At 36.3% G+C, this 17,119-nt stretch overlaps 2 protein-coding genes across 2 annotated transcripts; both read right to left on the bottom strand.

Moving 5' to 3' along the window:
• Window positions 1-270: 270 nt before the first annotated feature.
• Window positions 271-7,535, bottom strand: LOC120249291 (protein SCARECROW-like). Its single transcript, XM_039257796.1, is given in 5 exon segments — window positions 271-697; window positions 1,148-1,824; window positions 2,963-3,034; window positions 5,541-5,610; window positions 7,177-7,535. Coding segments are annotated over 5 exon segments (1,605 nt in total).
• A 455-nt stretch (window positions 7,536-7,990) lies between these two features.
• On the bottom strand, window positions 7,991-10,885 carry LOC120249290 (cation/H(+) antiporter 15). The gene is made up of 3 exons (XM_039257795.1): window positions 10,637-10,885; window positions 9,548-10,546; window positions 7,991-9,331 (listed from the first exon to the last, which is right to left on the bottom strand). Exons 1-3 carry the CDS (start codon window positions 10,883-10,885, stop codon window positions 7,991-7,993), a joined length of 2,589 nt encoding a protein of 862 aa, XP_039113729.1.
• Between the last annotated feature and the right edge of the window lie 6,234 nt (window positions 10,886-17,119).

Genomic DNA, 17,119 nt, shown 5'->3' with positions numbered 1-17,119 from the left:
AGAGAAATAAGAAAAATAAATTTTAAATGTTAATCATAAATATCATGAACTAAATCAATATTTGATCAAATAACAAAATTACTATTTGACTGTCAATTGTAATGAAAACAAAAAACAAAAAACAAAAAACAAAAACAAAATGAAGGTCTAACTGTAATACCAACCAGTAGCATGTATAAAGTGACATTCCTCCAAAAGCATCATGCATATAATAATAATAATAATATCATATAAAATTGGAGAATCAATTCAGGAGGTAGTTGGTATTAATTAACTGATGAATTGCCAAGCTGAAGCAGTAAGCAGGCAAAAGTTCTTCCATCCTAATTTTAGTGTACCATTCTCTTCAACAAGACTATATCCATCACAATCAAACATGCTCATCAAAAGACTTGCCTGAGCTGCTGCATTTCCTGCCAAAGATAATCTCCGGAAGCCGGATTCACTCAGTTTCACTCTCCAGTGATCATCAAACTTAACCTCCCCAGCGACCGGCCCGGTGATCAGGTTTCTGATCTCCCGGTGCAGTATTTCATGCTCTACAATACTACGGCTTTCGTTATCTTCATTATGAGTTGCAGCTAAAGAATCAAACATTGCTGAGTAGTAGTGTATGGCCTCTGTGAAACGTGCCATGAATGGTCTTGTACCTTTGTTAAGGTTTTGTTCCACCATTGTTACCACCTTTGGTTTCAACCTGTTTATGTTGATAAAAATAAAAATTAAAATTAAAAAAAAAAGATGGTAAATAAAATGATGTTAAAAAGTAGAAAATGAGAGGTCATGCTTGAATGGAGACATAGATAGATCAAAGTTGACCAAGTTCTGCTGTAGTTCAAAGAGACAGGTTCTAGTACTTAAAAAAAGAGGAGGAGAAAAGGAGAGTATGCTCGCAAACAATGGCAAACATACATGAAGAGTTGAATTGATAAGAGGAGTTCAAAGTTTAATTTTTTTTCAGTCAAGAATCAAAAGCTGGGTAGATATATACAAAAGACAAAAGGAAAAGTTGTCTCTTATACTCGCATGCATCGAATGACTCCAAAAGTACTTCGAAAAAAGAGAGATATACATATTTATTAATTAAAAAGTCAAGAAGAAACTGTTAAAAATGCTCATATTGTATTTGTTAATTAGTTAATCTCACCTTTGCAATAGCAAGAGTGTATTATGATCAGAGGCAGAGACATCATAGAGTGAGTGGTGCAACCAATGCACCGCCACGGCTTCTTTCTCTGTGACACTAATTACATGCTCTAAGTTTAAATTTCCGACTTTCTCTGTGATACCATGGAACTGGAAGGACAACCCTAATGAATCAGCAAAGCTGGCTAATCTCTTCCCGGTGGCCTCCAGTGATTCCGGTGACAAGCCAAAACCAGTAAGCCTCACCGTCGGTGGTCCTTGAGGCCGTGAAGCCAGAATGTGGAAAAGACCAGGCCATTGGAGGCCTTGCATGATATCAAAATCAATGATATGAACCCGGTCTTCTTGCTCTAGTGCCTCTTGTATGGCTTGGTTTGCAGTAAAATGTGAGAACTTGATGAATGGGGTGAGGCCATTGAAGACCTGGAACGCCATCCCAAGGTGTTGGTGTTGAAAGAAATGAACAGGAATGGGAATAAAACCGACTACTCTTAATCTAATAACGTGAGCTAATATTGCTTCAGAGAAGTAGGCTGCAATGCGCTGAGCTGGTGAAGAACTAAAAGGGGATGCAAGCTGTGACACCACTAGAAGTGAATGATAAGCACTGTCAAAGTCATTGGCTGAAATAGAATTGGCACATTGGAGGAGAAGGGTGAATATATGGATCTCTTTTTCCTCAAAGTTAATCAGCAGCTGGCTGGGCTCATGCTCATGATCCTTGGTCTGATGATCATGGCCGAGGAGAGCGAGGAGACGGAGCTGGAGGGCAGCAGCGAGAGAAGGGTTGTAAGGTTGGATGGAGTCATGGACGTTGTGGATAAGCTGTGGGATGGAGAGACTCAGCTGCTGCTTGGCAATGGCTTCAATGAGATCCATTGCAAACTTGTCTAAGTCGTTGGTGGCAGACATGACGAAAGAAATATTAAGATCGCAGTGATTGGGTGGGAGTGTGTGATTGTAGATTGATTGGTTGGTTCGTTGAGTTGGTGTATAAAGAGAGGACCTGATTGAGGATGGCGGATGCGCAGAAAGGGAGACAGATGTTACATGACATCAATCACATCTGAATATTCCTGGAAATCAGAAGCTTTAATTTGTAGCCTCGTTCTCTACGCTTGCCAGGTACCTTGTGACTACATTTACAGCAGAGATGCCATTGATTTTTTCTTTTTCCTTTTTCTAAAGTTAACTTGGATAATTTTTTTTTCCTATCTATATACAGAGAGAGTATATATATATACACACACACACGTATAGTGTGAGATGTTGAATACCTTAGCTGATTGGCATTGCGGTGGTGTCTAAATTTGAATGTCATGATGCAAACTTTGTTATATAGGCAATTTTAAAAAAATAAAATAAAATAAAATTGTATATAAGACATGAGATCCAACTTTGAAGTGTGGGCGTACCGCAGTAGGATTCTTCAGTTACCGACTCTTCCCCAATCGATGTCCTAGTTGTGGGGCGTCTGGAGGTCTGCCTTGCGACCCTCGGTCCGGATGATTGGGGATGGGGTGGTTAAAGCTTTTGTGTGGTTTATTTAGCTTGCGAGAAATGATTTTATCTTCTCTGCTAAATGTGCGAGTCCATTCTCTATTTTAGTGAAGACTGATCATTTGATATTATCTTGGTTCTCTACAGCTCCTGATGGTTTGAGAGTGAAGCTAGAGGACTCTATCTTATCTATCCGGCACAGTTTAGAGTTTCTTGGAACTCGATCTAATGGGGTGGATGGTGCCCCCATGCTAGAGGCGTCCCAGGATGGTAGTGTGGAGTAGTTTTTGTGTGTGATTTGGGTTTTGGAAGAGACCCGTTGTTCCTTCTTTTCTTTTTACTTTTCTTCCATAGCCAGTGGACATGTTGTTGTACATTGTTTTTGTTGCTATTTTTTTATTTTAATACATGTGGTTTATCCACCTTTAAAAAAAAAATCCAACTTTAACTAATTAGAAAGACCAGAGTTCACTAACAAAATGGCTTATCCACTTTTTCAAAAAAAAAAACCTTTGACTACTAACTAGAGAGAGGAAAGTTCCGATTGTTTTTATTTTTCTACTTTAATAAATCAATGGTTTATCTATTTTATTAAAAAAATGCAAAATTTGTAAAATTTTCATCACACTGCACATCATAAATAAAAGTGGGCAAGCTGATTCTCAAGCATCATGCGTTCAGTCACAATAAAGTCTTTAGTATTAAGCTCTGCAAGCCGGAGTAGTTTATGGATGTTGAATTTGGAGAATGTTTCCCTTGGATCAAGGCATGACACAAGAAAAAGTAACTCTGTGATAGTTTCTGGGAAATGATTTTGCATTTCTTACGCTATCAAATCAATAACCTAATATTACAATAAGTAATAAAATCAATAACAAAAGCTAAAAAAAATAAATTAATGGGATTTATTAAAACATAATAAACATATAAAATAATAACTTGACAAAAAATTTCGACACGATAATGGTAATAGTGAGTAATAACTTGCCCCTCTCGCTTAAAACGGACCACGAATTCTCATATTATCCTCCATATTAAGCACCAGGATAGAGTTTCCTTCTCAAAAAGAGCTAACTTCCTCCAAAAATTCCTCTCATCATGTCTCTCTAAGGTCTTGAAGCCAAGCTCTTAAAGCTTCAATTAAATGTATCGCTTGAATAATATTTTGATATTTTTGTTGTAAAGCAAGTGATAACTTATTCGTTATCCCCAATACTCTCCTCATCAAGTACATTGCAAATGTAAAATGATAATTCTCCATATTTTTAATCAAACTTGCCACTATACCTCTATTATCATAAGAAACACCATTATCATGCACATTTTTTACTACCTCTAACATTGAAGTCCACATAGGGATTAACTGAAGAATTGTAGTGTAATGTGATTCCCAATAACTATCTCATGGTCGTACTAAGCTGGATTTTTTATTTTTAATTTTACTACTGACTATGTTTGCCCTTTCCAATTGCTCAACTAACCTATCATGGTGATGTTGTCGAAGTTGGTCTCTCTCCTTTTATATGGTGCTCCGACGGCATTAACTATCATAGTAACATACTAGAGGAAATCACTTACAATCTAAATTATTAAAAAGTTTTTTTGATGAAGTAGTTATGAAAGTTTACAAATAATTTTGCTATAATGCTTTTCATACAGTGAATATGCTACAGTGATGTATTTGATAACCTTACCAAACTCTATTTATTATATCTGTTCAGTGGACGAGGAACTAGATAACTATTTACTATTTATGTGTTTCTTTGGGCTTTTCATTTTGGCATGCATTTGATTGCTTTGCCTATTTTGTCTTTGTTTTTGTTTGTTTCTTTTGTAATTATTAATTTTTATGGGATATAAAATAATTAGTCAATAAAAAATTATTTATTTTAAAGTTGTCCTTCACATTAATTATCACATTGGTACAATTCATGCACACAAACCAACCAACGTCGTTGATGAGGGACTTAATCATGTGCACGAGTGAGGACGAACATGATCATATCTAGGAGGAACTAAGTTGCAAATTTCATCTACAACATGTGGCCTTTGGTTCCATCTATTTTCCTTATATATATATATATATATACATATATGTACTTTTTCATTTTAATTTAGGGGTTATTTGGTTAGCTGTAAGTGAAATCACATGTAATTGAAAATGATGTAATTCAAATTACATCAATGTTGTTTGGTTTGATGTAACTAAAAATACTATATTTATTTTTCTATTGTTTGGTTTGATGTAACTTGAGAGATATAGTTATCATGGAAGTGGAGATGGTGAGCTTACCCCCTTATTTATTACTAGATTTTATAATCTTCATATATATTAATTTAAACCAAAACAACTAATTTAATTGATGGATTATTTATTAATTTTTATAAATAATATTTTTTTAATTAGGCCACTAAATAATATTAATTTTAAATTAAAAATGGTATATTTTAAATAAATAAATAAATAAAACATAATTATAACATGTTAATCTTAATCCATATCATTTGCCTAATCCATGCCATCCATGTTAATCATAATTAATGTTAATCTTAAAAATATCATAGACATTTAATCAAGCCCCATCCTCCCCAGCAAGACCAATAAATTTTTTTAAAAGAATTAATATATATATATATATACATAATTTTCATAACTTAAATATTAAAAAAATCATGATAATTTTCCAAAAAAAACATAAAATATATAAATTTTTTAAATGTATTGATTATTTTGAAATAAAATGATTAATAAAAAATATAATTAAAAATAAAATTGCAAACGGATCCAGGAATCCGTTTATAATTTTTCAATCCGTTCTTAAGTTTACCAACGGACAGGGATCCGTTTGTAAAAGTATAAACGGATCCGGGGATCGGTTGGTAATTTTACAAACCGATAGGGGATCTGTTGGTAATTTTACAAACCGATCGGGGATCCGTTGGTAATTTTTACCAGACAAGGATCTGTTTGTACTACAAACAGATCCTTGTCTGTTGGTAAAATTACCAACGGATCCCCGATCGGTTTGTAAAATTAGAAACAGATCTTGTCTGTTGGTAAAATTACCAACGGATCCCCAATCGGTTTGTAAATTACCAACCGATCCCCGGATCCGTTTATACTTTTACAAACAGAACCTTATATCCGTTTGTAAAAGTAAATTTTGGTAATTATAAATATATAAATCATGCAATGTTAATTTTAAATCATGAAAATAATTAAAAATACAATTATATGTAGTGGTATATGTCATGATTTTATAAATATATATATTTTTATGTTAAAATTATTTGGAAATTTTTGAAATGACTTTTATATATATATATATATACAATAATTTAAAAAAAGTTAATATATTTATAAAATCAAGAGAGATAAAATAATAACATAAATAAATAAATGGTAATAATAATTGTTTCTCATAAAATTAACTTTCTAATGAATTTATAATAATAACTTTTTCATAAATGGTAATAATAATTTGTTCTCAATTAATATTTCAAATTAATTGTTTCTCAACAATAATAACTTTCTTAATTTATTGTTAATAATTAAAAATTAATATTTATGATTTACATAAGTAACAAAATTTATTCCAAAAAATAATTTTACTAACGGATCGTTCATCCATTGGTACTTTTACAAACGGATCCAAAGATCTGTTTGTAATTTTAGAAACGGACAGGGATTCGTTTGTAAAATTACCAAGGGATGAAGAATCCATTTGTAGTTTTACAAATGGAAATGGATTCTCGCCGTTGGTGAAAAGTACAAACGGATCCCCTGATCTGTTTGTAAAATTACCAACAAATCCTTGGATCCGTTTGCAATTTTATTTTTTATATAATTTTTATTTTTTAAAACACATTTTACCTAGAAATAATCAGTATATTTAGAAAATTTCTATATTGTAAGTTCATATTGTATTCATTCGAATTATATATATTAATTCTTTTAAGAAAATTAGTGGTCTAATTTATATATCTAAGCCATTTAAAAAACTCTCAAATAATTTTTAAATAGATATTATCATTAAATACTAATCCTATATAAATAAATATCTCTATGATATATTTTTTAAATAGATATTATACATACACATATACATAAATGTTATTTATCATTTTATCTAAATCATCTTAAAGAAAAAAAATTATGTTTTAATAAATATATAAATTTAGCAACGGAATTTCTTTCCGTTTCTAAATTACCAACAGAATTATATTCCGTTGCTAATATTAGAAACAGATTTGTAATCCGTTACTAATTTACAAACGGATTACAAATCCGTTTGTAAATTAGTAACAAATTAGCAACGGAAAAAAACTCACGTTTCAAACTTTGAAACAGATGTAAAGTTTGTTTCTAAAATTGAAACGGATAAGTAATCCGTTGTTGATTCGTTGCGAATTAGTAACAGAATAGTTCCGTTGCTAAATTTCTGTTTCTAATTCAACAGTTTCTTGTAGTGATCTCGGCAACTGCTGGCTTGACCTCGATCATGCTCTCAATGAAGCATTGAGATGGACCTGTCGGCTATGACAGCGATAGTACGGAAGGCGATGATGAGGGAACGATCAGAGTTGGCTCCATGGCTCTGCCTGCAGCCAAGGAAAAAAGGATGGAAGGGAGTCAGAACGGTGGCGGCATAGCAGGTGCTGGAGGAGATGAGAGTGGAGAGGCCACTATCAGAGAGGAAGGGGGCCGCCAACACGAACAGGGTGGTTGTTGGCGGATTCGTTGGTGAAGGTGCGCCACTTGGAGGTCTCATCGATGGAGCGAGACTCGAGGACGAGGCCACACTTGGAGCACATCGTGTCGCCGGCGGAGTGGTCGAACATCTCCTTCGTGCTTCGCTTGCAGTCCGGGCAGAATACGTGTCCGGCATAGTGGTTGGATGGGTTAACCTGAACTTCGTCGGTGATGCTACTTTTGTGAGAGAGGGTAAGTGTAGGAGATGAATTTTGCAGCATTTCAACTTATAGCCAAATTTGATTGTAAGTTGAAATGTTGTAAAATGGGCTTATTGTGTAAATTGTTTTACATGTAATTGATGGTTTTGCATCCAAGCCAATCAAACATTAAAAAGTAACTTTTATATGTAAAACATTTTCCATTAGACCTACTTACATCAAACCAAACAGGCCATAATGAACTTGGTTCGTCTCACAATCATATCACTAACGTGAACCAAGATAACAATTAATAAACAGTGGTCATTTAACTCAAAAACACAAATGTACTTAATTAACCATCACCCTAATCCATTTAATCTTTAACAACAGAGTAAAGTGATTAATCATACACAAAAAACATCAATTAACATTCTTCCTCTATCTACCCTTATCTACCATTGTCCCAATTACCAGGGGTACTAAAACTCCCAGCAACCCCCTTATGCGTCCCAGCAACCATCCTTCCTCTATTATGCGCATTATTCAAGTACTGTTGCACCGGCTGCTCCCCCATCTCCCCAACTCCACCTCCTTCCCCACCCACTGTCCCTCCTCCCACGTACTGCTGCACCACCAGCACAGACACCGTCGCCGCAAAGTCCGACGACGCAAGCAGATCCCCCACCGGCCCCAACTCCGGACACTCCATCCACTCAATCATCCCTGCCAGCATTCCTGATGCCATCTCCCCAGCTCCTCTCCCCACTATATAAAGATCATGAATACTATCCATTGATCTAATGGCAGCCACTGTCTCCTCACTGTTATTTACCACCCTCTCCATGTATATCACTGTCTCATCGTTTACGTTCTTGAGCCTGAACTCATTAAGATACTCATCATCCATTTGCCTTTCCCTCTCAGTATCAGTCACAATGGTTATCACTCTCGAGTCAGTGCTCGATAGCCTTCTCATTGCTGCTTCCTCTCCGGGAATGAACCGAACGACGGTGAGACTATTGGCTGGGTGCTCCGCCATCCTCCATGCATAAGCCAGCGCCTCACGGTCGTCTGGTCCACCGAAGAAGAGCAGTGCTACATGGTGTGACATGTGCTGCCCAGTGGTCGACCTCCCGGTCCCACTGAGCCCACGGTCGACGAGGATGGCCACGGAGCATGTGGCGTTGGCGAGAACACTCTGGTTAACCGTTCGGATTGCCGGGTTGGTCTCCTCCATGCCACCGTCCACTGTTTGTTGTTTGTGAAATGGGAGAACAATCAACGTGACATGCTTGTCCTCAGCGAGGTTGCAGATGTCTTCATGCATGGTGGAGTAAGGGGACACGGCGGTGAGGGTTTGGACCGAGACGCCGCCGGCGTGCTGCTCGTAGTTCTCGAACGCAGCGATGATGTGCTCGGATTGAGCCTGGCTGCCGTGAGAGGGGCCAAGGTGGCGGCCGTTTTTGGCGGCGCTGTTGTTGTGGACGATGAGCATGGCGGAGGAACGACCTGTGAGCTCGACGAGGTGGAGAGCGTAGATGAAGATGGGCGAGCGCTTGGTTGGGTTGGAGGCTTCGAGCAAGCTTATGATCATGGGGACGTTGCGCGTGTTGTGGAGGCACGCCACCATGCGGAGCTCGGCGTCGGGCTTGGCTCGTTGTAGGTTGCGACGCTTGTACCCGACCAAACGTTTTACCGGTTTGTGTACCAATGTCACCACCGGCGTCACGATAGCCGTCATTAGCACCGACATCAGAACCAACGCCCCAAACGCTGAATTGTCTAACACCTACAAACATATTATATTATTCAATAGCATTTAACTAATATATATATATATATATATATAAGTTAATAATAGTCTCTTTGTATGTATATATATATATATATATATAGTTAAGTCAGTAAATTATGTGCAAAATGACATAGTTGGAAAAAAAACTCAAATTTTTTATAGGATTTAAAAAGAAAAGGTCTTGATTTTGTAAAATGAGAAGAAGATGACCTTTTTATCCCTTCCAATATTGAGAATGATCATCTCCACAAGACCCCTGGTGTTCATAAGGAATCCCAAAGAGAGGCCTTCCCGGAGAGGCATGGAGTAGAAAAGAGCCACAGCAATGGTTCCCATCACTTTGCCCATGCTTGCCAGTAAAAAAACAAGCACAAGAAGCCCAAGCGCCACTGGATCTTGAATCTGGTTCAAATTGGTTCTCAGCCCACTAATCACAAAGAACAGAGGCAACAGTAATCCAGTCACAAAGTCCTCCAACTTCTCAATCAATGTTGCACCAAGTGGACCATTTGGTATCACCAGCCCAAAGACAAACGCACCAAAAGCCGCATGAATCCCAATAGCATCCGTAACCAACCCGGCCAACATAACACCGATGAGGATAGAACACACATAGAAGTCATCCACAGACTCACCCTCCGGAATCCTTCTAATGATCCACCACATCAAAGGCCTCACAAAATAAAAGCAAAAGAAAACAAATACAGCTCCAGAGAGAAGGACCAAAAAGGAAGCATAAGCCATCCTCTCAGTCTCAGCAAGGGCAATGGCCAATGCTAATAACACCCATGCAAAGATATCATTAACAATAGCAGCAGACATTGCTATTCTACCTAGCTCTGTGTTGAGTAGTTTGATTTCAGCAAGGATGCGAGCGAGCACAGGGAATGCAGTCATGGAGAGAGCAACACCAAGGAAGACCAAGAAAGGGCCTTGCTGCAAGCCATTGGATATTTGTTTGCGAAAAATGAAAGAAGTGGAGGTGCCGATGGCGAAGGGGACTATCATGCCAGCAATGGCAATGACTAATGCTTTCCTACCCATCCTCCTTATGACACTGACATCCATCTCTACACCCACAAGGAAGAGGAAGTAGAGCAAGCCAATATGTGCTGCTGTCTCCAAAGTTAGCAAGCTCTTCATAGGAAACACAGTTTCACCGAAACCTGGAAACCTTCCAAAAACCGTTGGCCCCAAAACTACTCCTGCCTATGAGATACAAATATATGTATATGGATTGAATCTAGAACATGAAAGATAACATGAGAAAGAGAAAATTAAAGCTAGAGGTATTTGTACCAAGATCTCGGCAAGCACTCTGGGTTGACGGAAAGGGCGAAGAATGGTAACGAGGGCACGAGTAGTGAGCACAACAATGACGAGCTGAAAGATGAAGAGTGGAAGAGAGTACTCGAGAGGTTGGGCACCCATCCAGATGCCATTGGTAGTGATCATCGTTGGGGCATAGCATATGATGCTATTGGCGCTTCTCATGTAACCTCCTCCATCCTTACTGGTAGAGTTTAAGTTAGTGTCCTGTATGTTCATTCTCTCAGATCATAAGCAAATCAATTTTGATTTGTTTTTCAAAGTCTGGAGGAAGAAGGAACAAGTGAAGAAAGGGATAAGAGGTGAAAATGGATTTGAGGAATCAATTGGGAAAAAAAAAACCTATGGCTTGATGGATTGACTTTGACCAATGAGGAGAGGAGTGGTTTGCTATTTATTTGTTGGTTTGGAGGGAAAATGAGCTTTTTGTGGCCGGGCAAGTCTCTAGGATGTAAGCTTGTTAGTTATGTTAGTTTAACATTCTGCGTGAGATGCGGGAGTCCCCCTGTTTGTTTGTTTTTGAGTCCCCCTGTTTTTCTTTCATCTGTGACACACTTGCTTTAACTTGATAACATGCTGTTCAACTTCTCAGGTTATTTGTTTATTTATTATTTATTTATTTATTGTTTTTTTGAAATTACTTATTTAGTTTCTCTAAAAAGTGAAATCACTCAAAAAAAAATATATATATATATATCGCTATGCATAAATTAGTCTTTAATTAAAACTATATTCTTACTAAATCAGTAAGGGTCAATATTGACCATATTGACATGAACTCTGTAACTAAGACTATAATTTTATGTCGTATTGTTTGCGAAATAATAATTGTTTTAACTTTTTGAATCGTGGCATTGGGGTAAAATAAAATAGAGTATGCTATTTTTAACTCGAGCCACCGAGGTAAAAAAACAAATGGGTTATGATATTCTAATTCGGGTGACGCCGAGGTAAAACAAATGACCATAGTAAATTGGAGACACTAAAAGTTTTGAAAAACCTTTTTACCTTGTTTATGTATTTTGTTAAATTTTTATGGATGCCAGAATTTTGATATTCTTGATGTTGTGAACTTAATATTAAATTTTCTACACATATATGTGCAAAGATCGGAAGAGGTCTCTACGACATTCACAATGTCACACAATCAAATTACCAAGTAGAATCAGCAATATTGCAGTATAAAAATAACAATAACGAGCGGAAATAAATCACAAACAGCACACACAATTTATACGTGGAAAACCCTTTTGATGTGAAGGGTAAAAACCACGGGACTGTTCGAGGAGTCCACCCTTTATTTCTCTTATTGATAAATTGAGGGCAAAAGAACCCCAAATCAGTCAACAAAGGATTCACAACCCACCAACAAACTCCAAGAACAATAAGAGATCAAGATAGAGCAAAAAGGTGTAGAAATCACCCAAACATTGTAGGTCTGTTCAAGCAGTGTTTCTGACCAAACCAAAGCACCTCAGGACAATCTGACCGTTCAAAATGAAGCCCTTGATGTCAGGAACAAGATGGCCAAGTTTGAGCAGAATCGGACCACGGGAGCACCTCCGATCATAGAGTTGATCAAAACTATGCACATAAAACCGAGAATAACAAACCCCTCTTAAGCTCTCTCTTTTATCCTTTGATTAATGTCCCCCTTCCTGTTGTTGTACAGCCAAAACCAAAGAATACAATCACCAAAAAAAATTTCTCTTGGAAACCCTAATATCAATGCCAAGTGGACCTAAGAAATAAGACATAACAAGTCCAACATAAAGGCCCAACATAAACAACAAAAGCAATATGAAATATTACAAATATGGGCTGGACCCATAACAATATGTACCTTGTACAGGTCTTTCCAAAATGATGTTAATTTAAATCCCCGAACTCTATTAATCCATATTTTTGTTTTTAGTGGATTACTTATTAGGTTTTTTGAAGCTCATCAAATTGTTAATTATCTTTTTCAAATCATGAGTAAGGTCCTGCAAGGATCAAGTTAGCTGAGTTGTCAAGTAGCGTGTTTTGAGTGGTGGGTATTTTAACTCTTCTTCTTGTTGTTGTAATTTGTGACGTAGCATAGTGGCTAATAATTTTAGGATTTTAAATTTCAATATTCAAAGCAGTTTTTATTTAGTATTTTGAAATTATCTTAGATTTATTAGTTAGTTTATTATCCAGCAATTTGTAACTATTTTAGTTTTATTTACTATTTATCCTTAGTTTAGGTCTCTATAAATATTGTTTTAGGGTTTTGTGAAAGGGTATCGATGAATTGAAAATTAATTTTCTTATTTACTCTTATTTGAGTGTGGGTTCTTGGATCATAACTGGGTATCTGCTGTGTCAAGTGGTACTAGAGAGAGGATATCAACTGTAGGCGATGGTGATGATTTTTGTGACGGTGATCAGGAGGCTAGAGCCCCTTTGGGGGACATAGAGTTACAACGATTGAAGCGACATTTGGAGCAACGGATGGATCTCAGATTCTAGCATTTTGATGAGCACTTTGAAAAAATTGTAGATCATCTAGATGCTCTACAAATTGATGCACACAGGAGACGAAATGACAATAGAAGGCCAGGGGTGGAGTTGGCTCGTGGTGTTCCTATTGACAGATGTCGTTCTGTCCCTATTTATAGACAATTTGTCTATGATGAAGATTCAGAAGAACAAGACGATTTTGAACCAAATTCGTTCAGACGCCATCAACCATATGAAAGCCAGAGGGCGAGAAATAATTATGGGCTTGTTTAAACGCCGGTAATATCGTGCCATTTCTGAAATAAACAGATGCAAATAGCGGCGTTTATCTAAATGAACGCCACTAAATTAGTGGTGTTTGCATTAAAAACGCCAATATATTTGTGGCGTTTCAAATAAAACGGCAGTATATTACTGGCGTTTATTTACTTAAACGCCGCTATTTTACATTTTCTAAAATTTACAGACCACACTTTTGCACGGCGTTCCCACTTATAAACGCCGCTATAATAGCGGCGTTTATATTGGTAAACGCCACTAATTTGATGCGCATATATGTATACTTTCCTTACAAATTTGCTGGCGTTTTTTATAAAACGCCGCTAATATTACGGCGTTTTATTACCTAAACGCCGCTAAAATAATGATGTTCTCTTCGGCGGCACTACTCACGGCGTTTATTATAAACGCCGGTCATGAAATTAGCGGCGTTTATAAACGCCGCTAAAAGCTGATAAAAATGCCACTGAAAGCCCCATATGGTGTAGTGGTAGATATCCTATCTTTCAACGGAAGCTTAGCTATAGAAGAATTTTTGTATTGGATTACATAAATTGACAGATTCTTTGACTACATGGAGACCCCTCTAGAGAAACGGGTTCGATTTGTAGCATGCCGTTTGAAAGGGGAGCATCTGCATGGTGGGAACAGATTCAATCCAGGAGAGAACAAGAAGGTAAAGGTCTTGTATGAACTTGGTACATGATGAAATATTTATTAAAGAGGGAGTTTCTACCCTCCCAGATTTTGAGCAAATCCTGTTTCAACAATACCAACTGTTGTCAACATGGCAGTCGATCTGTCCATGAATACACTGTGGAATTCATGAGACTGGCTGAGAGAAACAACCTCATTGAGTCAGAAGGACAGCAGGTTACAAGCTATTTTGAGGGCTTGAGGCTAGCACTCAGAGACAGAATAGGTGTACAAAATATACGAACCTTATCTGAGGCGAAGAATATGACCTTAAAGGCAGAGTTATTGCAATAAGAGCAAGATTGGAGGAACCATGAAGATTATAAAGCCGTAGAGACCACAGAAGAGATTGAAGGTCGTAGCAATAAGAACAACAACCACGAAACAAGGCAGTAGAGACAATAGATAAAGAAGAGAAGGATAAAGATGTAAGAAGAACAGAAAATCCATATGCCACACCTACTGTGAGGAAGTGCTTCAAATGTAATCACCTGGGACACAAGTCAAACAAATATCCCTTGAGGAAAACTGTGAACATTGTAGAGAAGAATAAAGAGATTATTTGTGAGCCTGATGGTGATGAAGAAAAAGAATATGAAGCATAAGTGAGGCAAGTCTATCTATCACGCCTCGAACCAGGCTCGTCAGACCTGGTGCGTCAACAAACGGCCGCACACCTACAAGGCAGAGACCCAATAGGTGTACAAGGCCTCAAAACCCGATTCTCAAAGCGGTGAGCTATTAAACTCCTGATCTGAAAAAAAAATTGAACAACAGATTATGAGCTTGATAACCCAGAAGTACCCACTAAAAAATATCGGGATAATAAAAGTTTCAAATTTTCAAAACTGAAACAAGTATAATAGATACAAGTTTATCAGAATAAAATTCAGAATTTAAGTTTTTTAATAAAACATAACTGATCAAAAAATCAAGCATATATGTCCCACAAATAACTATTGCCAAAACAAAATGTCAAAGATCATATGTTTACCATCGGTGACTCGAGCCAAAATATCAGGACTCATAAGTTTACCCTCGGTGACCCGAGCCAGAATTATCAGAAGCAGTTATTCTTCACCGACAGAACGATGGGAAATTATACTTTCTATTTCAAAGATACATGTCGACAAGGTCAATATTTAATCCCAAATGACAAGGTTATTGCAAAATTAGTTGGGGACTACAAGTTGCTATGTCAAAATACGTAATGTCCAAACATTTATCAGAACAGAATACATAAATTTGATGATCCCGTTTTCAGATAAAAATAGTTCCAATTAATTTCCAAAACTAAATACTTACATACAAATTGCAAATAATAAATAAATAAGTAATTCAAAATATAAATCGAAATAATAAGCATTTTTTTCTCAAAAATTTCATAAATTCAAAAAGGCTAGAATTTTCAAATATATACTCATAATAGGATTTATATATGGGATACTTACTTGATTAACGACCAAATTTCAAAATCTTTTACCAATTGGGTTTTTTTAGGAAGTCCTATATTTGGGAATAACCCATCAAAATTACAAGTAAATCAAATTCTAAAATTCACACAAATACAAAAACATAATTAAGACACTAACAAAACTACTTAGGTCGAGACTAATAACCAATTCTCCTACGAACCTTAAGATGGAAATCAACATAGCTTTGCTAACTCTAACCCAAATCAGAAATTTCAAACTTTTGTAAAAACTAGACATCCACATCTATAACATACCTAAATCTCACAATTATTTGAAATCTACAGAATTTAAGCCATCACTTTTAAAAATCATAAATATGCAAACCAACAATTTCAGCCATACCTCATCCAATAAAAAATGAGTCCTGGTTCATCCTCTAAGATCATCAAATTCTCAAATCAATCTTCATGCTTTCTGCAGAAATGCCATTGAGCACACTTATAGAAATCTGATTATATCTCACAATTTACAAGGGTAAATATTCTAAAATTTGATAGAGGCAAAGATAACATCTTCTTCTACATATTTCTTATATAAGTCTAAATCTAAATCAGAATCTACAATCATGAAATAAATTAATAAATTCTCAAGGGCTGCACAGAAAAGCTGTCTGTGTCACCTGAGGTTAAATCCAATAATTTACAGGATACTACTCCAAAAATTCTAAAATTTGGAAGATACTTAGCTAACGTCAAACTCTACAAGTTTCTTATTTTACTCTACTCCAAATTATGCCTTTAAGACCCCTAAAATCGAAGAGGAATTTCTGTCATTATCAAAACCAAGTCTGAAACCTATCAAATTAATCTCAAACAACTCAAACAAGAAGCTAACCTTACCCATCCATCACTAATATCCGACATTAACATATCAAGATCTAGAAAAAAAAACAATAATATTTCTACAATGTTTTTCAAAGATCGGAGGAAGAGGGTTTTTACCTCATCAATAACAATGAATCAACCAAACCCATGACGACTAGATCCTTCTCTTTTCCTCATCCCCGACACCACCCGCAAATAGAGAGAGAAGGATGAGACTAGGTTTTTCTCTTTTTCTAACGGCGATCTAATCGGAAGGTGACAAAGAGGTGTCTAGGGTTTTAAAACTAAAAACACAATCAATGGCTAGGATAAAGTAATAATAATAATAATAATAATAATAATAATAATAATAATAATAGTAATAATAATAATAATATCAATGGCTAGGATTTAATTAAAGGTGGGGCTCACACTATCTTTTAAGGCAGATAATGTCAACTCCCAAAAGCCATCAGGTGATTAAAAATAGAGTCTTCAATACTATTATTGATAATGAAAATTGTGAAAAAATAATTAGAGAAGATTTTAAAACTGAGGAAAAAAAATGAAAAAGTTGATTGAAAAAGTGTTGATAAAATAAAGAAGACCAATGAGAAGGATTTCTCGGAGCATCTCAAAGAATCTAAGCTAAGGATGTGGTTATTTTCGAAGAGGAAGAGAAAGAAAGCTAGTAAATGGAAAGATTTCAAGATCAA

The sequence above is a fragment of the Dioscorea cayenensis genome, chromosome 19 (genome assembly GCF_009730915.1).
Source record: "Dioscorea cayenensis subsp. rotundata cultivar TDr96_F1 chromosome 19, TDr96_F1_v2_PseudoChromosome.rev07_lg8_w22 25.fasta, whole genome shotgun sequence".
Lineage (NCBI taxonomy): Eukaryota > Viridiplantae > Streptophyta > Magnoliopsida > Dioscoreales > Dioscoreaceae > Dioscorea > Dioscorea cayenensis.
Note: the sequence above shows the minus strand (reverse complement) of the source record. Positions and strands in the feature narration are given on the sequence as shown.